The sequence below is a fragment of the Saccoglossus kowalevskii genome, chromosome 21 (assembly GCF_978046115.1).
Source record: "Saccoglossus kowalevskii chromosome 21, keSacKowa6.1, whole genome shotgun sequence".
NCBI lineage: Eukaryota > Metazoa > Hemichordata > Enteropneusta > Harrimaniidae > Saccoglossus > Saccoglossus kowalevskii.
The window spans coordinates 27,611,317-27,638,280 of NC_140661.1; the positions used below are offsets into that span (position 1 = coordinate 27,611,317).

The 26,964-nt window shown below is 41.3% G+C and overlaps 1 protein-coding gene across 3 annotated transcripts in view; it reads right to left on the reverse strand.

Annotated features, from left to right (window-relative positions):
* The window catches only part of LOC100369950 (uncharacterized), a 50,510-nt gene that overhangs the window by 12,625 nt on the left and 10,921 nt on the right, over window positions 1-26,964 (reverse strand). For 2 of the 3 annotated variants that reach the window (XM_085494808.1, XM_085494810.1), the window contains 2 exons: window positions 24,299-24,793; window positions 22,344-22,500 (listed from right to left, as the gene is read on the reverse strand). In XM_085494808.1, coding sequence (XP_085350934.1) covers window positions 22,344-22,500; window positions 24,299-24,793 — 652 coding nt within the window. The remainder of the gene's footprint in view (window positions 1-22,343; window positions 22,501-24,298; window positions 24,794-26,964) is intronic. The other variant, XM_085494809.1, reaches the window with a different exon arrangement.

The window sequence follows — 26,964 nt, forward strand, 5'->3', positions numbered from 1 at the left end:
TTGTTATCGTTATTATTATTTTTACGTTTGTTGTTGTTTCAAGCCGATGTTGATGTTTCCTTTTCAAAGTTCAATAAATGTCAATCCTGACATGAGACTTTCCGACTTCGTGAATTGTTCCGACCTATAGAGTACAGTGGCTATACTTCGAGCCAAATCACAGCCACATATTGGTGCCGAGACCAGGATTCAACGGAGCAATTCAAAGTCGCGCGACACAGTGAAAGTTTCAACCAGCACAGTTTTCAACATGGCACCAAAAATCACCACGCTAATCAAGAACAGAGATAGAGCAAGAGTCAAGCTACAAGCGGTGCTACAACCCATTGAACAACTAGTATCCAACTACGAGACAGCTCAAGACAAGACCGTCGCATATCGGGAAATCGCCGCAAGAAAGTTAACCGTTGATACGCGAGTCGAAGCCCTAGTCACCGCCGACGGATATGTCACGGGTCTCATCGATATCGACGACCCAGAATTCGCCGCTACTGACAGTTATGAGGTAGATATACTGAATCGTGTTGCTTTTATTACTTTATTTGTCAATCAAAACAATCCTGCTTCAATTCTAGACCCAAATCAACGACCAGTCAGCGTACAACGCCACCCACCTCAACTCAAAACTGTTCAACTGCCTCGCCTCGAGATACCCATTTTCCGCGGAGACCCACTAACATGGAACGAATTCAACGACAATTTTAAGGCCACAATTGATTCAAATACGCAGATTACCGATATACAGAAGTTTACATACTTGCGATCATTTGTTGCCGACGACGCCAAGCAACTCATAGACGGCTATCAGATGTCCGCCGAAAATTACAAACTGGCATACGCACTGCTAGAAAAGCGTTACGGACAGACACAACTTATTATTCAAGCGCACATGGAGTCATTATGGACGCGTGCACCACCCGATTATAACGCCACATCTTTGCGAACATTTCACGATAATCTAGACACAACTATTCGCTCACTCAAAGCTCTTGGACAGGATGAATCTCACTACGAAAAGCTATTGATACCGTTTTTACTCAAGCAACTGCCAGTTCAATTTCAACGCCAACTTTCTCGATCCAACACGGATGATACATGGACTTTGGCGACGCTCAGCAAAGCAATGCTACATGAAACAAGTAACCTGTAGAATACTGTGTGGGTAATATTTTTTATATTGATTTTTGTTGCATTTGCAGCAAATAGTTACCAAACAATGAGAAATCTATAGGATTGAATATACCCCACAGCTGGCTTCACATGCATTGTTCACAGTTCATATGGTGCTTACACCAGGATTTAATTACAGCACCTAGGCGGTATGTGGTTACAGCTTAATGTTCGAGTAATCGCAAGAAATTGACATGACAATAGAAATTCATTAAAGACTGCCACTCCCATGCAATTAACAGCGAGTGAAATTCCTGGGATTGAAACATATATTTTGAAGTCACTGATGTAGGCAACGAATAACTGCAAGTTGACATAAAGACGAGGTAGTTTATTTAATCAGTGGTCAACTAGAGGCTGAAATTATAATTAATTTGTTTATTTCAATTTCTCCTGACGTCAAATAGAATACACTGGTGAAACACGGTAGTAACTGTGGGTGAAAGGATGTTTTGGGGTGTAGTTTACATTGTATATGGAGTGGTAGGGTCGGGTGTAATGTGTTCATTTCCAACTATTATGAAGTCACGTAGAATTTCACTTAATTTATTTTTGCTGACATGTTTTCAAGCATTACATGTGAATCTAATTTTCACTGCGCTGTGTCTCAATATAGTATGCGGGAAATGGCATATTCACTGGAATTTATTTCAGGGGGAAAAATGTTTTCAGTGATAATGAAGTATTATGACAGATACCCTCCCCGTGGCTTTCATTGCGTATGGAAGTTATTTTCACGAGTGATGCGGTGTATCCTGCTGCCGTACTTTCACGAGCAAAGCCACGGGGAGGGTGTGGGGTTCTGTTATTATACACATGTCCCATATTTGATTATTTCATATTAAAAAAAGAACGTGCAACAAACCGGGATAGAAATTTAGATCGGGGAACCCAATTGCCCATTAATATGCTCCAAGACAGTGCTGCGACCTAGCAACGCTTGTCGGTGTAGAACGCGTGTCGCTGTACGTGTGAAAATAAAATAATCAGACGTCCGAATAAATAACTCGTGGATGTTTAAGCGCGGTGGTCGTAGCAATGTATTTTACACGCGTTGTATACGTCGCTGTGAGTCCCATATCGAACAGGACGCGACACGACGACTGTCGCCCTTTAGTTGGGACCACGACAGAACCAGAACTTAAACTGGGCGACTACGATACACGGTTGATGCTGAAGTTAAAAGTTCCTCCACAGATCTGTACATTAGCAAACATGCCGTGCAACTGCGGTACTCCACTGACGGAATGACTTTCGTTGAAATCGGTCGTCGCTGACTCGTGAGCTGCACACTACAACCTCGTTTGTGATGTTGCTTGCTTGTCGTGGATAGACTGAGTCTTGGTTACTGGTTAAATTTTGCTAATTTGGCATTGGTAATCTTTATTTGGAACTGAGTAACGCCGCAACGTCGCCAGCAGAAACCTCATGGTATATCGATGTTGATGGTTGTGGCTCCATATTAATCGGAGATTTTACTGCGGGTCCAGGCAGCGGGTGGATCTTCCGAGAGCCCTTCAAGATTTATAAAACTCAGATTCCAGGTGGTCAACAAACATTAAGTTCTCCCAATCCTAGTATTCTATGTGATGTACATCTAACATGCCAAAAATGCTGGTGAACGATTTGAACCTGACAAAAATACTTGAAATAGATACCAGGAAGGGGAGGGGGGTAAAAGAAAAGTTATATAACATTTTATTATTCAATACGTACGTGTGAAAATAAAATAATCAGACGTCCGAATAAATAACTCGTGGATGTTTAAGCGCGGTGGTCGTAGCAATGTATTTTACACGCGTTGTATACGTCGCTGTGAGTCCCATATCGAACAGGACGCGACACGACGACTGTCGCCCTTTAGTTGGGACCACGACAGAACCAGAACTTAAACTGGGCGACTACGATACACGGTTGATGTTGAAGTTAAAAGTTCCTCCACAGATCTGTACATTGGCAAACATGCCGTGCAACTGCGGTACTCCACTGACGGAATGACTTTCGTTGAAATCGGTCGTCGCTGACTCGTGAGCTGCACACTACAACCTCGTTTGTGATGTTGCTTGCTTGTCGTGGATAGACTGAGTCTTGGTTACTGGTTAAATTTTGCTAATTTGCCGTTGGTAATCTTTATTTGGAACTGAGTAACACCGCAACGTCGCCAGCAGAAACCTCATGGTATATCGATGTTGATGGTTGTGGCTCCATATTAATCGGAGATTTTACTGCGGGTCCAGGCAGCGGGTGGATCTTCCGAGAGCCCTTCAAGATTTATAAAACTCAGATTCCAGGTGGTCAACAAACATTAAGTTCTCCCAATCCTAGTATTCTATGTGATGTACATCTAACATGCCAAAAATGCTGGTGAACGATTTGAACCTGACAAAAATACTTGAAATAGATACCAGGAAGGGGAGGGGGGTAAAAGAAAAGTTATATAACATTTTATTATTCAATAATTTATTAAAATACACAAGTTTGTCCAACTCCCTGTGATACAACACCTCAGACATAGCTCATTGTACTCGGCTGGAGTGTGGGCAAAAAGTTACTATTTGAATTTTTGATATCTTTTTTCATTAATGAGAAAGTTGACCCCGAAGTTAGAGTAACTGTTCAGCAGGAATGGCATTTTAACTCTTCTGTGATAATTGGAAAAACAATCCTGACCCACCGCTACCATGGCAACAGCCAAAGTCTTGTAATAGCAGTGCCCAACTGATCATGCCTTTTATTTTGGCTACGTTGCGCACTGGTAAGAGATCACCGGCGCCGACATTGTTACCACTGTCAACGGAATCCCAACGCAGCTTTGAACTTTGAATAAAATGTAAATGCTGCTTCCAATCTAGAAAATACTATCGCAAAACGATTGGAAATTATACATTTAACGGCTGAATACGTCCTAACAATAAAATAAAGTGACTTCTAATGACTGCCATGTTATTTTGCAAACCTCGTATAAGGTGCCCGGTTTTAGTTATAAACAGACGTTAGCTTCACGTTCATGTCCCTTCCATGATAACAGCCGAAAACATATTGCTTGTTTTTTACCGGTTTTCATTGGCAACCGAAGTATTTTTATTTTGTAAACAAATTTTCGTCTGCTATTTTTATTCAGTTCAAATCGTTCAGCAACATTTTTGGCATATTAGGTGTACATCACATGGAATACTACGATTGAGAGAACTTGATGTATGTTGACTGATTTTTATCATAGTACGAAGTACCAGGAAGTTACTCAGTTCCAAATAAAGATTACCAACGTCAAATGAGCAACATTTGACTGGTAATCAAGATTCATGTAATCCATGGCTAACAAGCAACATCACAAGCGAAGTTGTAGCATGCATTAAGTCATCCCGTCAGTGGAGTACCGCAAAAACACGGCATGTTTGCCATCAGCATTGTATTCAAACGAATCACGTGGTGTGCCGTTCTCGTTCAAACCCGGGATTCGATCAATAGGGGAGTCCCATTAAAAAAACACATTGCAAATCATGCAAGTTCAACATTTTCAAACCAATATACTAAAACAGAAATGCTCAGAGATGTAAATGAAGAATAGATATTACTTTTCACTATACACATCTCTGTTGATACTATCCCTCACATATTCTACTCCCAATTACTCCTGCGTAAAATGGACTAGCCTCTTCATGTTGACATTCAGACTAAAATCACGTGACAGGCTGTTAAAATTGGCTGTTGCATACTCTTTCGCCGGTCTGGAAAATGTGTTTAATTAGCTCACATTCAAGCAACAATGCAGATTTCCCAGTGGGAGTGAGACTATTCGACTCTGCCACTAAAAAATAGGGGTGTTTTCAGCAAAAAACGAATAACCCTGGAATACACACAATATACTGAATTTCGGAACAAATCGTGCATTGCTTACAGCAGCAGAATACCACAGAAATATCAGACGAAACATGAAAACATTATATATTGTATTTCAGCCTGAACCCTCTATATTGCAATTCAAGGAATTAACCCCATATGTGCATCCATTTCCCACTTTGGTATCACCCACCCCTGAAAACAAACTCTTAATACCACGCTGAAGCGTTTGGTAATCAAAGCTCTCAACATTGGATCAGACGACGCTGCTGATAGCGATCACTACCCATCGTCTGTTGCTGCTTTCAATACCAACAGTCAGTATCCTCAGTCAAAACAAGCAGCTGGTACCCATGGTAACTATCAATGCAATCCACATGTCTCTAACAAAACAAAATATACTGCTAATGCCAGAACACACACTGCACAAAACAATGCTAAATCACAGCAGTATACACCCAGATCACCACATTGCACTTACTGTAATGGTAAACATTATACCACAGACTGTCGTACCATAACAACACGCACAGATCGTTTGAAATTTATACATGATAACAAGCTCTGTTTTAATTGTTTAGGTCATCATCTTTTGCGAGAATGTCGCTCCCGTTGGACTTGTCGCACGTGCAAAGGCAAGCATCATACTTCAATTCACTCGACTATTTCGACAGACACCCAGCAAAATAAATCAAGCGATACCCACATAAATTTCGCGCATGTATCAAATCACTCTCCCAAGCGACCATTTCTCAATAGGCGGTCAAATACCGACCCACCACCGCGCGTCTTGCTGAAAACCGCACGAATCACCACATTTGGCAATGGTGTTTCTAGGGTCGCTACAGTCCTTTTTGATGAGGGGGCTGATAGGAGTTTTGTGACAACAAAGTTTGCAAATTCGATAAATGCAAATCCCAATTACTCGGAAACTCTCAATCTGAAATCATTTTCCAATTCGAAAACAGGGTATAAAACGATACCTCGTACCACTGTCGGTCTTCTACAGATAGATGGTATAAAGAGCGCAATCGACTTGCTCATAGTCAATGAAATTTCCGATAATTTAGATAACAATCTCACACACGATTTACGCAATATATCACATATACGCAACCTCAAATTAGCACACCCACTTTCTCACGACACTAACATGACTGTGGATGTATTGATTGGTGCTGACCATTATTGGGACTATGTTGGATCCCACATCATTAGAGGTTGCAGTCCTGTCGCAGTTTCTTCCGCTTTCGGCTATCTCTTATCAGGGCCTATTCCTTCAACTAGACGGAGGGGAAGAAATATCCAGACTTTTCATATATCCAGTGTCAAAGCCCCAGATACTGAACTCGATAGTTTAGTCAGCTCATTTTGGGATTTAGAGACAGTTGGTGTTTACGATACAATCAAGTCAAGCGAACTCAAAGTAGCACAAAATGAACAATACACACAATATATTGATCATTGCCTCACCACCGAAGATGGAAGATACACAGCTAAATTACCTTGGAAACCGGAACACCCTACCTTACATACCAACTATCAAGCAGCAAATACTCGCACCAGAAAAATGATCGCCAAACTACCAGACAAACTTGTCAAAGTTTACGACAACATTATCAATGATCAGTTGCATAGAGGTTTTATTGAGAGAGTCACCGATGATAGTACAAATATCGGGCACTACTTACCTCATCGCTCGGTCAAGAAGGACAGCGAGTCTACTCCAATTAGAATAGTGTACGACTGTTCAGCAACTACTGGTAAGGACCAGCCCAGCCTCAATCAGTGTTTAGATACAGGACCCCCACTTCTCAATTCATTAACGTCTATACTACTGAGATTTCGAGCAGACCCCATAGCATTAACCGCAGATATTGAAAAGGCTTTCTTACAAATTAGTCTACATGAAGCCGACCGGAAATACACTAAATTTCTATGGTTAACGGACTCAACCAATATTAATAGCCCTTTCGAAACCTTCCAGTTCAAGTCAGTTCTATTCGGCGCTACATGTTCACCCTTCATATTGAATGCAGCCATCAAACATTTAACGAATGAACACTCTTCAAAATCGACAGCCCAAGTTCTACAACAGGACATTTACGTCGATGACGTAGTTTCTAGTTGCGCATCTTCAATGGAAGCATTACAGTTCTATGAACAATCAATCAATATCCTATCTACACGCAAGTTTAACTTACGTTCCTGGAACACTAATGATGCATTTCTGAGACAAGTTATTGATATTGATGGTCGATCCAACTCAAAGTCTGACTTATCAATTCTCGGGATCCGCTGGGATTCTAAAGCTGACCTTCTGCGCGTGAAACCATTAAAAACGCCGAACTTCGGACAATTCACTTCTAAGCGAGATATCGTAGCATATAGCGCTAGTCTATATGATCCACTAGGTTTGTTTTCTCCTGTTCATATCAAAGCAAAATTGATCATTCAACATTTATGGATCACCAATCACAACTGGGATACACCCATCGACTCTGAAATACTACAACAATGGCAAAATATAGCCGATGATCTCTACAAGATGACGAACAATCACATCCAGCGCAAATATTTTGTCAACAATCCGACTAGTGTTGAAATTCACACATTTTCTGATGCATCAGACAAGGCCTACGGAGCCGCAGTGTATTTAGTATCTGACACCGAATCTACATTAGTGATGGCAAAGGCACGAGTTGCTCCCATAAACAAGCAAACCCTAACAATACCACGCTTAGAGTTAATGGGAGCCCTGATTGGAACACGACTTAGTCAATTTGTTGGTAAATCCCTTGAACGGAAATACTCAATCTCAAAATATGTGTTATGGTCAGATAGTCAGATAACATTACATTGGCTACATGGACGAGGTAAACAGAATGTGTTTACTCGCAATCGTGTGACAGAAATCAACTCATTTCAACAGGAACTCCACTACGTCAATACAGCAGAGAACCCAGCCGACTTAGTAACCCGAGGTATCACACCAGCTGAGCTATCAGAATCAAAATTGTGGTGGAACGGACCGTTTTGGTTAACTAATCGACAACACTGGCCCAGATGCGAGTTATTTGATACTCCAAACACAACCAATTCTGATCAACGTGTGAAGACAGGGGACACTTCAGTATCCACATATACGCAAGCCCCATCTTCAACGCCCACTGAAGTCTCTGAACAGACAGTACTTCACACTGTTGTTACAACACTGCCAAATTTAGAAAACGCACAACTAGGCCCTCCATTCATATCGCCTACGATACGCGAACAATCAATCTCAGTCACAGAAACTTCCACAGAAGTCAACTACAATATTGACAATGTATTCCAGATCGAACATTATCAAAATTTATCACATCTACTTAGAGTTACAGCGTTTGTATTACGTTTCATTAACAAGTTGAGAGAACGCACAAAGAAGACAGCCATATTGACCTCTCCAGATGACAACAATCAACAAACAACAGCGCCCTCACCGACCGAACTAGAGACCGCCGAGCTAGTTTGGATTCAGAATATTCAACATATGTACTACGCTGATGAAATTCGAAGACTAACCAAGAACGATGGTAAACTTGGAATTCTCTGCAAGCAACTCAAGCTATTCGTCGACAGCGATCAATTATTACGTGCAGGAGGTCGACTGCAGAATACCAACTTACCCTTCAACACTGTACACCCGATATTGATCCCCGGTAAACATGCGTTCACCACAATGATAATTCGGGACACTCATTTAAGTCTTCAACATGCCGGTACTAACGCAGTCACGTCTCAATTACGCGAGCGGTACTGGATAATCTCAATGCGACGCTACGTCAAAGTAGTTCTACGCCAATGCGTCATTTGCAAGAAAGTAGACGGTACGCCATACTCCAAGCCAATTCCAGCGCCACTTCCTACCTTCAGAGTACAACGATCTGAACCCTTTTCTTCTATTGGAATAGACTACACCGGACACTTATTCGTCAAAGACCCAATCAATCAAGCTATTGTTAAGGTCTACATCTGTCTATTCACATGTACTATCACGCGCGCCATACACTTAGAACTCGTCAGAGATCTTACGACTGAATCGTTTCTATTAGCCCTCCGACGTTTCACATCACGTCGCTCGACACCTAATCTCATCATATCGGACAATGCGTCAACGTTTGTATCAGCGTCACACCAGCTCAAAGAAATCATTCAAAATTCTACAGTACAACGCTATTTATCAGATCAACGCATAGCATGGAAATTTACTCCAAAGCGCAGTCCATGGTGCGGAGGTTTCTTCGAACGAATGATTTCTATTACCAAGACAAGCCTTAAGAAAGTTCTTGGGCGATCCTGTGTGACCTATGTCGAATTGGAGACTATTCTGACCGAAATTGAATCTTCAATAAATGAACGACCGCTGACATTTGTTTCTTCAGATATCGCCGATCTGAATCCGCTCACACCTTCACATTTGATCAACGGGCGTAGTATACACAGTTTACCACAAGCTACTGAAACGGTCACAAACCCCAATATCTTGATGAATCATCACATTGCAAATCACCGATATCGTTACCTCACTATGCTTCAAGATGCCTTCTGGAGGCGTTGGTCGCATGAATATATCACCGCTCTTCGCGAACGGCACATCAACCAACACAAGGGTGTCAAAACCAATAGAATCAAAGTTGGTGATATAGTTTTAGTACATGATGACATCAAGAAGCGCCTTCACTGGAACCTAGCCTGTGTTACCAAGTTATTACCAGGTTCGGACGGTATTGTTCGCGCAGCAGAAATCAAGACGAAAAGTGGAATGACCAACCGAGACATTTCACGTTTATATCCATTAGAGATATCAACCGACAACACGCAATCTGATCAAGAAATATCAACGGACATATCTGCGACGTCATTGATCGATTCACAACCAATCAATGATGAAGTAGACAATTCTAACACAACGCAAATTCACAGACAATCACGAAGAAAGGCAGCTCAACTAGCCAAACAAAGAATCACCATGCAGTACAATGATAATTCTGTGTGAATAATTACATTGACTCTTTATCACATAGAGACTCTTTTACAAACTTTTCGATATCACCAGAGAACTCTTTTCAAAACAGTGATTTATTACTGAACACTAGAAATAAGTAAGAACAGTATTTCTCATAATAATGAATATTGCACAATTTAGGCAAGATATTCATTTGTATCATAATTCTATGTTATAATGTTCCCTTTATTGAATATTTGAGCATTTTACATTGATTCTACAGTTAAGCAAACCCACTATGTTTTGATACAGGTTTGCCAGCAACTCGTTTGTGCCCGGAGTATGTCGGGGCGAGATGCAAATCATAGGTGTGTTTGTTGATTAAGTTTGAATTGTCTAGTTAGACTTCAAAATGTTTTCTATAATTAATATTCAATTCGCTGTATTATTTCTGTTCAGCAATAGCTTTGATGTTTAGTTTAGATTATTCGTATTCCTATTATATCATACATTGTATTTGACCTATGACGTTATTACCGCGATCAGTGATTGGTTTAAAACCGATCTATCACAACTTGAGTTTTGTGTCATGTGACACTTGAGGTCCTCGTGCCATTGTTATCGTTATTATTATTTTTACGTTTGTTGTTGTTTCAAGCCGATGTTGATGTTTCCTTTTCAAAGTTCAATAAATGTCAATCCTGACATGAGACTTTCCGACTTCGTGAATTGTTCCGACCTATAGAGTACAGTGGCTATACTTCGAGCCAAATCACAGCCACATATTGGTGCCGAGACCAGGATTCAACGGAGCAATTCAAAGTCGCGCGACACAGTGAAAGTTTCAACCAGCACAGTTTTCAACATGGCACCAAAAATCACCACGCTAATCAAGAACAGAGATAGAGCAAGAGTCAAGCTACAAGCGGTGCTACAACCCATTGAACAACTAGTATCCAACTACGAGACAGCTCAAGACAAGACCGTCGCATATCGGGAAATCGCCGCAAGAAAGTTAACCGTTGATACGCGAGTCGAAGCCCTAGTCACCGCCGACGGATATGTCACGGGTCTCATCGATATCGACGACCCAGAATTCGCCGCTACTGACAGTTATGAGGTAGATATACTGAATCGTGTTGCTTTTATTACTTTATTTGTCAATCAAAACAATCCTGCTTCAATTCTAGACCCAAATCAACGACCAGTCAGCGTACAACGCCACCCACCTCAACTCAAAACTGTTCAACTGCCTCGCCTCGAGATACCCATTTTCCGCGGAGACCCACTAACATGGAACGAATTCAACGACAATTTTAAGGCCACAATTGATTCAAATACGCAGATTACCGATATACAGAAGTTTACATACTTGCGATCATTTGTTGCCGACGACGCCAAGCAACTCATAGACGGCTATCAGATGTCCGCCGAAAATTACAAACTGGCATACGCACTGCTAGAAAAGCGTTACGGACAGACACAACTTATTATTCAAGCGCACATGGAGTCATTATGGACGCGTGCACCACCCGATTATAACGCCACATCTTTGCGAACATTTCACGATAATCTAGACACAACTATTCGCTCACTCAAAGCTCTTGGACAGGATGAATCTCACTACGAAAAGCTATTGATACCGTTTTTACTCAAGCAACTGCCAGTTCAATTTCAACGCCAACTTTCTCGATCCAACACGGATGATACATGGACTTTGGCGACGCTCAGCAAAGCAATGCTACATGAAACAAGTAACCTGTAGAATACTGTGTGGGTAATATTTTTTATATTGATTTTTGTTGCATTTGCAGCAAATAGTTACCAAACAATGAGAAATCTATAGGATTGAATATACCCCACAGCTGGCTTCACATGCATTGTTCACAGTTCATATGGTGCTTACACCAGGATTTAATTACAGCACCTAGGCGGTATGTGGTTACAGCTTAATGTTCGAGTAATCGCAAGAAATTGACATGACAATAGAAATTCATTAAAGACTGCCACTCCCATGCAATTAACAGCGAGTGAAATTCCTGGGATTGAAACATATATTTTGAAGTCACTGATGTAGGCAACGAATAACTGCAAGTTGACATAAAGACGAGGTAGTTTATTTAATCAGTGGTCAACTAGAGGCTGAAATTATAATTAATTTGTTTATTTCAATTTCTCCTGACGTCAAATAGAATACACTGGTGAAACACGGTAGTAACTGTGGGTGAAAGGATGTTTTGGGGTGTAGTTTACATTGTATATGGAGTGGTAGGGTCGGGTGTAATGTGTTCATTTCCAACTATTATGAAGTCACGTAGAATTTCACTTAATTTATTTTTGCTGACATGTTTTCAAGCATTACATGTGAATCTAATTTTCACTGCGCTGTGTCTCAATATAGTATGCGGGAAATGGCATATTCACTGGAATTTATTTCAGGGGGAAAAATGTTTTCAGTGATAATGAAGTATTATGACAGATACCCTCCCCGTGGCTTTCATTGCGTATGGAAGTTATTTTCACGAGTGATGCGGTGTATCCTGCTGCCGTACTTTCACGAGCAAAGCCACGGGGAGGGTGTGGGGTTCTGTTATTATACACATGTCCCATATTTGATTATTTCATATTAAAAAAAGAACGTGCAACAAACCGGGATAGAAATTTAGATCGGGGAACCCAATTGCCCATTAATATGCTCCAAGACAGTGCTGCGACCTAGCAACGCTTGTCGGTGTAGAACGCGTGTCGCTGTACGTGTGAAAATAAAATAATCAGACGTCCGAATAAATAACTCGTGGATGTTTAAGCGCGGTGGTCGTAGCAATGTATTTTACACGCGTTGTATACGTCGCTGTGAGTCCCATATCGAACAGGACGCGACACGACGACTGTCGCCCTTTAGTTGGGACCACGACAGAACCAGAACTTAAACTGGGCGACTACGATACACGGTTGATGCTGAAGTTAAAAGTTCCTCCACAGATCTGTACATTAGCAAACATGCCGTGCAACTGCGGTACTCCACTGACGGAATGACTTTCGTTGAAATCGGTCGTCGCTGACTCGTGAGCTGCACACTACAACCTCGTTTGTGATGTTGCTTGCTTGTCGTGGATAGACTGAGTCTTGGTTACTGGTTAAATTTTGCTAATTTGGCATTGGTAATCTTTATTTGGAACTGAGTAACGCCGCAACGTCGCCAGCAGAAACCTCATGGTATATCGATGTTGATGGTTGTGGCTCCATATTAATCGGAGATTTTACTGCGGGTCCAGGCAGCGGGTGGATCTTCCGAGAGCCCTTCAAGATTTATAAAACTCAGATTCCAGGTGGTCAACAAACATTAAGTTCTCCCAATCCTAGTATTCTATGTGATGTACATCTAACATGCCAAAAATGCTGGTGAACGATTTGAACCTGACAAAAATACTTGAAATAGATACCAGGAAGGGGAGGGGGGTAAAAGAAAAGTTATATAACATTTTATTATTCAATACGTACGTGTGAAAATAAAATAATCAGACGTCCGAATAAATAACTCGTGGATGTTTAAGCGCGGTGGTCGTAGCAATGTATTTTACACGCGTTGTATACGTCGCTGTGAGTCCCATATCGAACAGGACGCGACACGACGACTGTCGCCCTTTAGTTGGGACCACGACAGAACCAGAACTTAAACTGGGCGACTACGATACACGGTTGATGTTGAAGTTAAAAGTTCCTCCACAGATCTGTACATTGGCAAACATGCCGTGCAACTGCGGTACTCCACTGACGGAATGACTTTCGTTGAAATCGGTCGTCGCTGACTCGTGAGCTGCACACTACAACCTCGTTTGTGATGTTGCTTGCTTGTCGTGGATAGACTGAGTCTTGGTTACTGGTTAAATTTTGCTAATTTGCCGTTGGTAATCTTTATTTGGAACTGAGTAACACCGCAACGTCGCCAGCAGAAACCTCATGGTATATCGATGTTGATGGTTGTGGCTCCATATTAATCGGAGATTTTACTGCGGGTCCAGGCAGCGGGTGGATCTTCCGAGAGCCCTTCAAGATTTATAAAACTCAGATTCCAGGTGGTCAACAAACATTAAGTTCTCCCAATCCTAGTATTCTATGTGATGTACATCTAACATGCCAAAAATGCTGGTGAACGATTTGAACCTGACAAAAATACTTGAAATAGATACCAGGAAGGGGAGGGGGGTAAAAGAAAAGTTATATAACATTTTATTATTCAATAATTTATTAAAATACACAAGTTTGTCCAACTCCCTGTGATACAACACCTCAGACATAGCTCATTGTACTCGGCTGGAGTGTGGGCAAAAAGTTACTATTTGAATTTTTGATATCTTTTTTCATTAATGAGAAAGTTGACCCCGAAGTTAGAGTAACTGTTCAGCAGGAATGGCATTTTAACTCTTCTGTGATAATTGGAAAAACAATCCTGACCCACCGCTACCATGGCAACAGCCAAAGTCTTGTAATAGCAGTGCCCAACTGATCATGCCTTTTATTTTGGCTACGTTGCGCACTGGTAAGAGATCACCGGCGCCGACATTGTTACCACTGTCAACGGAATCCCAACGCAGCTTTGAACTTTGAATAAAATGTAAATGCTGCTTCCAATCTAGAAAATACTATCGCAAAACGATTGGAAATTATACATTTAACGGCTGAATACGTCCTAACAATAAAATAAAGTGACTTCTAATGACTGCCATGTTATTTTGCAAACCTCGTATAAGGTGCCCGGTTTTAGTTATAAACAGACGTTAGCTTCACGTTCATGTCCCTTCCATGATAACAGCCGAAAACATATTGCTTGTTTTTTACCGGTTTTCATTGGCAACCGAAGTATTTTTATTTTGTAAACAAATTTTCGTCTGCTATTTTTATTCAGTTCAAATCGTTCAGCAACATTTTTGGCATATTAGGTGTACATCACATGGAATACTACGATTGAGAGAACTTGATGTATGTTGACTGATTTTTATCATAGTACGAAGTACCAGGAAGTTACTCAGTTCCAAATAAAGATTACCAACGTCAAATGAGCAACATTTGACTGGTAATCAAGATTCATGTAATCCATGGCTAACAAGCAACATCACAAGCGAAGTTGTAGCATGCATTAAGTCATCCCGTCAGTGGAGTACCGCAAAAACACGGCATGTTTGCCATCAGCATTGTATTCAAACGAATCACGTGGTGTGCCGTTCTCGTTCAAACCCGGGATTCGATCAATAGGGGAGTCCCATTAAAAAAACACATTGCAAATCATGCAAGTTCAACATTTTCAAACCAATATACTAAAACAGAAATGCTCAGAGATGTAAATGAAGAATAGATATTACTTTTCACTATACACATCTCTGTTGATACTATCCCTCACATATTCTACTCCCAATTACTCCTGCGTAAAATGGACTAGCCTCTTCATGTTGACATTCAGACTAAAATCACGTGACAGGCTGTTAAAATTGGCTGTTGCATACTCTTTCGCCGGTCTGGAAAATGTGTTTAATTAGCTCACATTCAAGCAACAATGCAGATTTCCCAGTGGGAGTGAGACTATTCGACTCTGCCACTAAAAAATAGGGGTGTTTTCAGCAAAAAACGAATAACCCTGGAATACACACAATATACTGAATTTCGGAACAAATCGTGCATTGCTTACAGCAGCAGAATACCACAGAAATATCAGACGAAACATGAAAACATTATATATTGTATTTCAGCCTGAACCCTCTATATTGCAATTCAAGGAATTAACCCCATATGTGCATCCATTTCCCACTTTGGTATCACCCACCCCTGAAAACAAACTCTTAATACCACGCTGAAGCGTTTGGTAATCAAAGCTCTCAACATTGGATCAGACGACGCTGCTGATAGCGATCACTACCCATCGTCTGTTGCTGCTTTCAATACCAACAGTCAGTATCCTCAGTCAAAACAAGCAGCTGGTACCCATGGTAACTATCAATGCAATCCACATGTCTCTAACAAAACAAAATATACTGCTAATGCCAGAACACACACTGCACAAAACAATGCTAAATCACAGCAGTATACACCCAGATCACCACATTGCACTTACTGTAATGGTAAACATTATACCACAGACTGTCGTACCATAACAACACGCACAGATCGTTTGAAATTTATACATGATAACAAGCTCTGTTTTAATTGTTTAGGTCATCATCTTTTGCGAGAATGTCGCTCCCGTTGGACTTGTCGCACGTGCAAAGGCAAGCATCATACTTCAATTCACTCGACTATTTCGACAGACACCCAGCAAAATAAATCAAGCGATACCCACATAAATTTCGCGCATGTATCAAATCACTCTCCCAAGCGACCATTTCTCAATAGGCGGTCAAATACCGACCCACCACCGCGCGTCTTGCTGAAAACCGCACGAATCACCACATTTGGCAATGGTGTTTCTAGGGTCGCTACAGTCCTTTTTGATGAGGGGGCTGATAGGAGTTTTGTGACAACAAAGTTTGCAAATTCGATAAATGCAAATCCCAATTACTCGGAAACTCTCAATCTGAAATCATTTTCCAATTCGAAAACAGGGTATAAAACGATACCTCGTACCACTGTCGGTCTTCTACAGATAGATGGTATAAAGAGCGCAATCGACTTGCTCATAGTCAATGAAATTTCCGATAATTTAGATAACAATCTCACACACGATTTACGCAATATATCACATATACGCAACCTCAAATTAGCACACCCACTTTCTCACGACACTAACATGACTGTGGATGTATTGATTGGTGCTGACCATTATTGGGACTATGTTGGATCCCACATCATTAGAGGTTGCAGTCCTGTCGCAGTTTCTTCCGCTTTCGGCTATCTCTTATCAGGGCCTATTCCTTCAACTAGACGGAGGGGAAGAAATATCCAGACTTTTCATATATCCAGTGTCAAAGCCCCAGATACTGAACTCGATAGTTTAGTCAGCTCATTTTGGGATTTAGAGACAGTTGGTGTTTACGATACAATCAAGTCAAGCGAACTCAAAGTAGCACAAAATGAACAATACACACAATATATTGATCATTGCCTCACCACCGAAGATGGAAGATACACAGCTAAATTACCTTGGAAACCGGAACACCCTACCTTACATACCAACTATCAAGCAGCAAATACTCGCACCAGAAAAATGATCGCCAAACTACCAGACAAACTTGTCAAAGTTTACGACAACATTATCAATGATCAGTTGCATAGAGGTTTTATTGAGAGAGTCACCGATGATAGTACAAATATCGGGCACTACTTACCTCATCGCTCGGTCAAGAAGGACAGCGAGTCTACTCCAATTAGAATAGTGTACGACTGTTCAGCAACTACTGGTAAGGACCAGCCCAGCCTCAATCAGTGTTTAGATACAGGACCCCCACTTCTCAATTCATTAACGTCTATACTACTGAGATTTCGAGCAGACCCCATAGCATTAACCGCAGATATTGAAAAGGCTTTCTTACAAATTAGTCTACATGAAGCCGACCGGAAATACACTAAATTTCTATGGTTAACGGACTCAACCAATATTAATAGCCCTTTCGAAACCTTCCAGTTCAAGTCAGTTCTATTCGGCGCTACATGTTCACCCTTCATATTGAATGCAGCCATCAAACATTTAACGAATGAACACTCTTCAAAATCGACAGCCCAAGTTCTACAACAGGACATTTACGTCGATGACGTAGTTTCTAGTTGCGCATCTTCAATGGAAGCATTACAGTTCTATGAACAATCAATCAATATCCTATCTACACGCAAGTTTAACTTACGTTCCTGGAACACTAATGATGCATTTCTGAGACAAGTTATTGATATTGATGGTCGATCCAACTCAAAGTCTGACTTATCAATTCTCGGGATCCGCTGGGATTCTAAAGCTGACCTTCTGCGCGTGAAACCATTAAAAACGCCGAACTTCGGACAATTCACTTCTAAGCGAGATATCGTAGCATATAGCGCTAGTCTATATGATCCACTAGGTTTGTTTTCTCCTGTTCATATCAAAGCAAAATTGATCATTCAACATTTATGGATCACCAATCACAACTGGGATACACCCATCGACTCTGAAATACTACAACAATGGCAAAATATAGCCGATGATCTCTACAAGATGACGAACAATCACATCCAGCGCAAATATTTTGTCAACAATCCGACTAGTGTTGAAATTCACACATTTTCTGATGCATCAGACAAGGCCTACGGAGCCGCAGTGTATTTAGTATCTGACACCGAATCTACATTAGTGATGGCAAAGGCACGAGTTGCTCCCATAAACAAGCAAACCCTAACAATACCACGCTTAGAGTTAATGGGAGCCCTGATTGGAACACGACTTAGTCAATTTGTTGGTAAATCCCTTGAACGGAAATACTCAATCTCAAAATATGTGTTATGGTCAGATAGTCAGATAACATTACATTGGCTACATGGACGAGGTAAACAGAATGTGTTTACTCGCAATCGTGTGACAGAAATCAACTCATTTCAACAGGAACTCCACTACGTCAATACAGCAGAGAACCCAGCCGACTTAGTAACCCGAGGTATCACACCAGCTGAGCTATCAGAATCAAAATTGTGGTGGAACGGACCGTTTTGGTTAACTAATCGACAACACTGGCCCAGATGCGAGTTATTTGATACTCCAAACACAACCAATTCTGATCAACGTGTGAAGACAGGGGACACTTCAGTATCCACATATACGCAAGCCCCATCTTCAACGCCCACTGAAGTCTCTGAACAGACAGTACTTCACACTGTTGTTACAACACTGCCAAATTTAGAAAACGCACAACTAGGCCCTCCATTCATATCGCCTACGATACGCGAACAATCAATCTCAGTCACAGAAACTTCCACAGAAGTCAACTACAATATTGACAATGTATTCCAGATCGAACATTATCAAAATTTATCACATCTACTTAGAGTTACAGCGTTTGTATTACGTTTCATTAACAAGTTGAGAGAACGCACAAAGAAGACAGCCATATTGACCTCTCCAGATGACAACAATCAACAAACAACAGCGCCCTCACCGACCGAACTAGAGACCGCCGAGCTAGTTTGGATTCAGAATATTCAACATATGTACTACGCTGATGAAATTCGAAGACTAACCAAGAACGATGGTAAACTTGGAATTCTCTGCAAGCAACTCAAGCTATTCGTCGACAGCGATCAATTATTACGTGCAGGAGGTCGACTGCAGAATACCAACTTACCCTTCAACACTGTACACCCGATATTGATCCCCGGTAAACATGCGTTCACCACAATGATAATTCGGGACACTCATTTAAGTCTTCAACATGCCGGTACTAACGCAGTCACGTCTCAATTACGCGAGCGGTACTGGATAATCTCAATGCGACGCTACGTCAAAGTAGTTCTACGCCAATGCGTCATTTGCAAGAAAGTAGACGGTACGCCATACTCCAAGCCAATTCCAGCGCCACTTCCTACCTTCAGAGTACAACGATCTGAACCCTTTTCTTCTATTGGAATAGACTACACCGGACACTTATTCGTCAAAGACCCAATCAATCAAGCTATTGTTAAGGTCTACATCTGTCTATTCACATGTACTATCACGCGCGCCATACACTTAGAACTCGTCAGAGATCTTACGACTGAATCGTTTCTATTAGCCCTCCGACGTTTCACATCACGTCGCTCGACACCTAATCTCATCATATCGGACAATGCGTCAACGTTTGTATCAGCGTCACACCAGCTCAAAGAAATCATTCAAAATTCTACAGTACAACGCTATTTATCAGATCAACGCATAGCATGGAAATTTACTCCAAAGCGCAGTCCATGGTGCGGAGGTTTCTTCGAACGAATGATTTCTATTACCAAGACAAGCCTTAAGAAAGTTCTTGGGCGATCCTGTGTGACCTATGTCGAATTGGAGACTATTCTGACCGAAATTGAATCTTCAATAAATGAACGACCGCTGACATTTGTTTCTTCAGATATCGCCGATCTGAATCCGCTCACACCTTCACATTTGATCAACGGGCGTAGTATACACAGTTTACCACAAGCTACTGAAACGGTCACAAACCCCAATATCTTGATGAATCATCACATTGCAAATCACCGATATCGTTACCTCACTATGCTTCAAGATGCCTTCTGGAGGCGTTGGTCGCATGAATATATCACCGCTCTTCGCGAACGGCACATCAACCAACACAAGGGTGTCAAAACCAATAGAATCAAAGTTGGTGATATAGTTTTAGTACATGATGACATCAAGAAGCGCCTTCACTGGAACCTAGCCTGTGTTACCAAGTTATTACCAGGTTCGGACGGTATTGTTCGCGCAGCAGAAATCAAGACGAAAAGTGGAATGACCAACCGAGACATTTCACGTTTATATCCATTAGAGATATCAACCGACAACACGCAATCTGATCAAGAAATATCAACGGACATATCTGCGACGTCATTGATCGATTCACAACCAATCAATGATGAAGTAGACAATTCTAACACAACGCAAATTCACAGACAATCACGAAGAAAGGCAGCTCAACTAGCCAAACAAAGAATCACCATGCAGTACAATGATAATTCTGTGTGAATAATTACATTGACTCTTTATCACATAGAGACTCTTTTACAAACTTTTCGATATCACCAGAGAACTCTTTTCAAAACAGTGATTTATTACTGAACACTAGAAATAAGTAAGAACAGTATTTCTCATAATAATGAATATTGCACAATTTAGGCAAGATATTCATTTGTATCATAATTCTATGTTATAATGTTCCCTTTATTGAATATTTGAGCATTTTACATTGATTCTACAGTTAAGCAAACCCACTATGTTTTGATACAGGTTTGCCAGCAACTCGTTTGTGCCCGGAGTATGTCGGGGCGAGATGCAAATCATAGGTGTGTTTGTTGATTAAGTTTGAATTGTCTAGTTAGACTTCAAAATGTTTTCTATAATTAATATTCAATTCGCTGTATTATTTCTGTTCAGCAATAGCTTTGATGTTTAGTTTAGATTATTCGTATTCCTATTATATCATACATTGTATTTGACCTATGACGTTATTACCGCGATCAGTGATTGGTTTAAAACCGATCTATCACAACTTGAGTTTTGTGTCATGTGACACTTGAGGTCCTCGTGCCATTGTTATCGTTATTATTATTTTTACGTTTGTTGTTGTTTCAAGCCGATGTTGATGTTTCCTTTTCAAAGTTCAATAAATGTCAATCCTGACATGAGACTTTCCGACTTCGTGAATTGTTCCGACCTATAGAGTACAGTGGCTATACTTCGAGCCAAATCACAGCCACACAGTTTGACCCGCTACACGCTTTATTTGGGAATTCAAAGTGATGAATATAGTCACAACAAATTATACTTGCTAATGACAAAAAAAAAAAAGTAACATCGCGTGCCCTGGGTCGTGTGAAACGTACTTCGCGCTCTAAACGCTTTGAAGCTGCCGCCTATGCTAATGAGGATAGTTGCCGACGAAGCCTTACAACTTCAAAATGGCGTTAATGTTACCAGCTCCCTGATGTTACACCGTAATAAGGCATCCAACACCAACGTGCATGTGTTTTGTAACCCCTCTCATCCCCTCCGAGGGATGTTATACATGTTAATAAATCAATGTTAAATACTTGCTGATTACCGAACCGTGCGGCATGTCGTCGGTAAATACTTGTTTACCGTAGTTCGCGAGCAGTCGGCGAAATAACCATTTAAAACTGAACATTTCTATAAGGCATGCTGTGTACGCTTACATCGATCGACCATCGAGATTCACGCTTTTCGACCAACCAACCAATGGAAATCGTGCTCTTCGCAGAGTGACACTGCGATCCTGTCGCAGAGTGCAATAATCGACATTCGGCGAGTCGCACAATCCCGTCGCAGAGTTAGTTTTTAGACCCCCATACATACCTCTGAATTGGGTGCGATATCTACGGGTCATTGGTCAATTGTCCTTCTATACAAAGAGTTACCTAAAACAGGCACTGTGACAACACATAATCCATGATGGGCCTGCAGAAAAACCATCTAAAACTTGCTAATTTTGCAGTATTACTTTGTTAAAGTACTGCAGCTTAGATTGTATCAGTAGTTAACGGCCTATTTGGGTACATACCATTAGTATCCTCATAACCAACCTTTAACTATTAGTATTAGTATCTTAGTTGAGGGGATAGGAATTAAGAATACAGAAAGAAACAACATTTTGGCATAGACAAGGTTACACTAAGAACCCTCTCACATTACCTTTTGGCATTTAGTGTTTCTTGTAACCATTTCATCTTTTCTGGATCAGTGTCCGGTCTATTGAGCATGTCTGCAATTGTAAATAGCCACTCTTTCAATTCCTCTTCTGTTCTGAATACTACATCAAGTTCCAAATCAATGTCACTTGTTATGTCAGCTATGATAGGAAAAATATACCAAGGTACAGTACAAATTAGAAGACAGAAATGACAAATAGTATTACCACTGAAATCTCAATATAAGACCACATTGATATCTCTTTTACCAACTGCACCTATGGAGACACCCTTGGACATAAAAGTGAACTAAGAACAAAAAAGAACTCTTCAAGACCATTAATTGGGTGCATCACAAATATAAACCATGACATTTTGGTAGTGAAATTGATTCTTTATCGACAGAGTCGGGGTGATTTTAGTTTAATGATTTCAAATGCTATAAAATTGTGACTAAAAAATGTGAGTGTCTGAAAGTCGTTTACTGTATACCTTCATCTTGTGATGAAATGAACATAAGTATGTGATGTGTTTATATAATGTAAATGTTCAATATGAAATGGCCAGATTATAAACTATACAAAGATTGATGCGACTCTGAGCTCATTTTAAAGTTATAGTTTTATATAAACCTAGGGTGTGCTTTGCCTGTCCAGGTGTATGAGTAACTGTTCAGTTGTTCGATTAGACCTCAGAGATTCTGACGTTACATAGCAGTTTGTTAAAGTCTCTCAGAAGTAATATGATAAAGAGTAAAAGTTAATGTGGCATTGAAATTATTTCATACATCAAGCCAGTAATATCAGCAGCTAATTGGCTTACTATACATGTACACCTGTGTTGCAAGCAATGTTGCTTTCAGGAAACCAGATTGTTATCAGACAAACATTTCAGAAAGTTTTGATCAAACACTGTTCAATTTAGTTATTTTAAAAACTATGATATACATTAAACTGTTTACTGTATACTGTAAACTGCTGTACAAATTTTGTAAGATAAATTTTTTAAAATTTTGATGGTCATGAAATGATAGTAAATCATCAAATCGTAATAATCTCTCTTTTTTGTAAAATGAGTTTACAAGAAAATTTTGGCCTTAAAAGGGATGGATGGGCAAGCACAAATTCTATTGAATTCACCAGTAGTTAAAGGCACACTGTCACCAAATTTGCAGGAGTGTTGACCATAAATTCACCATGCTGTAAAAACTACAAAATAATTTTAGTTTTTATGATATAAAAATTTCCATAATTGTTCCTAGCATTAATCAATAAGACTTTCAGTAGACTGAAAAGGAAATAGGTAAGGGAGAAAAAATGTGACACTAACAGTGTATCATAAAAATAAAAACATTATACACAATACACCCTCTGCCTCACTTTAAGCGCATCTATCACGTGTTGGTTCCAAACTCTGTAGAACAATTTTTAGACTGAAACAGATGAACAATCACAAATGTGAGTTTAAAACACAAATTATGAGAATGAATTTTGCATAAATTGCGACAGTGTACCGTTACTACCATCAACCTCCCAATACAAATGTAGTACCTTAAGCCCCACAAACATTTCTTAATTGTTATAGGACATTACGAGACATGTATTTTAAATGTACATTCACACTTACGATAATTTTACTCACAAAAATCCATGGCAGCAGAAAGTAATTGAACAAAGTTTATCTCGCAAAGTGATTCAAAACACTATCTTGGCAAAAATTCACAAATGAAACGAAATAATGCCTATTTAAAATTTCAATTTAAAAGTATTTAGGTATAAAGCATCCTAATATCAATCAAAAAATGTGAAAACTGGAAACCACCAAAAGTACCGTGTTTTGATTAAACCAAAAGCCATTCTCAGTATTATTAAACTGTTGGAAATAAAAGGTGAATAAGTTAAAGAATGAGATAAAATTACTGTGTAGTTAATATGCATATATGTAGTGAAAGAAACTTACTTTTCATAAAATTCAACAGTGTCTTATCATCAGCAACCTTTCCTAATACGTTGATCAAACTAGTGGCGTGCTCATAAAAATAATAAACCCGTTCAACATCTTTTTCCGTGATTACTTCTTCAATATTTTTATCTAAATCAGTAGCATACTTATGAAGTTCGTCTACAATCTCTTCCACGTTTTCTGACAGAGCATTCATCAGAGGGTGATCCCGGGACAATTTCTGAACCACTGCGTCCAAATCATAAGACAAATCTAATAATGTCTGTGATAAATAACGCCTTGTATCTATTCCATATGGTTTCTGTTCTGGGATTCCTTTCCTGAATTCCTCTTTCAAGTCTACTACACTCTCTATTGTATCTGGGATGGTTTTGTAAAGATCCGATTTAGATAAGACAATGTCGTGGGATTCCAGGATACCTTCTTTTTCATTTTGACTGTTCAGTAGTGCTGTCGCTCTTTCTGTTTCAGCTTTCTGTTTTGTCACTACCTCTGTCAAGTATAAAACATGTTTGGTTACGACCTACCATAGTATGATAATAATAACTTTATTGTCAACCTATCTCCATTGAGATCTGGACTAACATACAATAAAGATACAGAAAATATATATTTAAAATACAAAAAATACAACAACAATAAATAAAAGTATAACAGAAAAAGAAAAAAATAACTGTTAAAAAAAGTCTTTAACAAAGTAGTAAATAAATAGTTTATATATAAATGTAAGAATGCATTATATTTTCAGGGCAGCTGGCAATCTCTGTATATTTTCTTTTCTCAGTATACCATAACAAGTTTGTCTAAGCATTAAACAATTAACTGAACTTGAACATAACCTTTTAAGTCTCCCTGGAAGTCTACTAGATCCTTAAGGTCAAAGATATGATGTAATAAAAGTATTGTCTAATAATATAAACTTTAATTGACCAAGTCAACTTTTGTCATTTTTCAGCACAAAATTTTTCCACAAATTTTTGGCAGTGTGTGTGGCGGTGCAGGGAGAGGCAGTGTGCACCACGGAGATACAGGGAGAGTGCGTGGCGTTGCAGGGAGGTCGGGAGAGGCGATGTGCACCATGGAGATACAAGGAGTGTGTGTGGTGGTGCAGGGAGGTCGGGAGAGGCGGTGTGCACCACTGAGATACAAGGAGTGTGTGTGGCGTTGCAGGGAGGTCGGGAGAGGCGGTGTGCACCACAGAAATACAAGGAGAGTGTGTGGCGTTGCAGGGAGGTCGGGAGAGGCGGTGTGAACCATGGAGATACAAGGAGTGTGTGTGGTGGTGCAGGGAGGTCGGGAGAGGCGGTGTGCACCATGGAGATACAAGGAGTGTGTGTGGCGGTGCAGGGAGGTCGGGAGAGGCGGTGTGCACCATGGAGATACAGGGAGAGTGTGTGGCGTTGCAGGGAGGTCGGGAGAGGCGGTGTGCACCATGGAGATACAAGGAGTGTGTGTGGCGGTGCAGGGAGAGGCGGTGTGCACCACGGAGATACAGGGAGAGTGTGTGGCGTTGCAGGGAGGTCGGGAGAGGCGGTGTGCACCACGGAGATACAAGGAGAGTGTGTGGCGTTGCAGGGAGGTCGGGAGAGGCGGTATGCACCATGGAGATACAAGGAGTGTGTGTGGTGGTGCAGGGAGGTCGGGAGAGGCGGTGTGCACCATGGAGATACAAGGAGTGTGTGTGGCGGTGCAGGGAGGTCGGGAGAGGCGGTGTGCACCATGGAGATACAAGGAGTGTGTGTGGCGGTGCAGGGAGGTCGGGAGAGGCGGTGTGCCCCACGGAGATACAGGGAGAGTGTGTGGCGTTGCAGGGAGGTCGGGAGAGGCGGTGTGCACCACGGAGATACAGGGAGAGTGTGTGGCGGTGCAGGGAGGTCGGGAGAGGCGGTGTGCACCACGGAGATACAGGGAGAGTGTGTGGCGTTGCAGGGAGGTCGGGAGAGGCGGTGTGCACCATGGAGATACAAGGAGTGTGTGTGGTGGGTGGGAGGTCGGGAGAGGCGGTGTGCACCACGGAGATACAGGGAGAGTGTGTGGCGTTGCAGGGAGGTCGGGAGAGACGGTGTGCACCGCGGAGATACAGGTAGAGTGTGTGGCATTGCAGGGAGGTCGGGAGAGGCGGTGTGCACCATGGAGATACAAGGAGTGTGTGTGGTGGTGCAGGGAGGTCGGGAGAGGCGGTGTGCACCATGGAGATACAAGGAGTGTGTGTGGCGGTGCAGGGAGGTCGGGAGAGGCGGTGTGCACCATGGAGATACAAGGAGTGTGTGTGGTGGTGCAGGGAGGTCGGGAGAGGCGGTGTGCACCACTGAGATACAAGGAGTGTGTGTGGCGGTGCAGGGAGGTCAGGAGAGGCAGTGTGCACCACTGAGATACAAGGAGTGTGTGTGGCGGTGCAGGGAGGTCGGGAGAGGCGGTATGCACCATGGAGATACAAGGAGTGTGTGTGGTGGTGCAGGGAGGTCGGGAGAGGCGGTGTGCACCATGGAGATACAAGGAGTGTGTGTGGCGGTGCAGGGAGGTCGGGAGAGGCGGTGTGCACCATGGAGATACAAGGAGTGTGTGTGGTGGTGCAGGGAGGTCGGGAGAGGCGGTGTGCACCACTGAGATACAAGGAGTGTGTGTGGCGGTGCAGGGAGGTCGGGAGAGGCAGTGTGCACCAC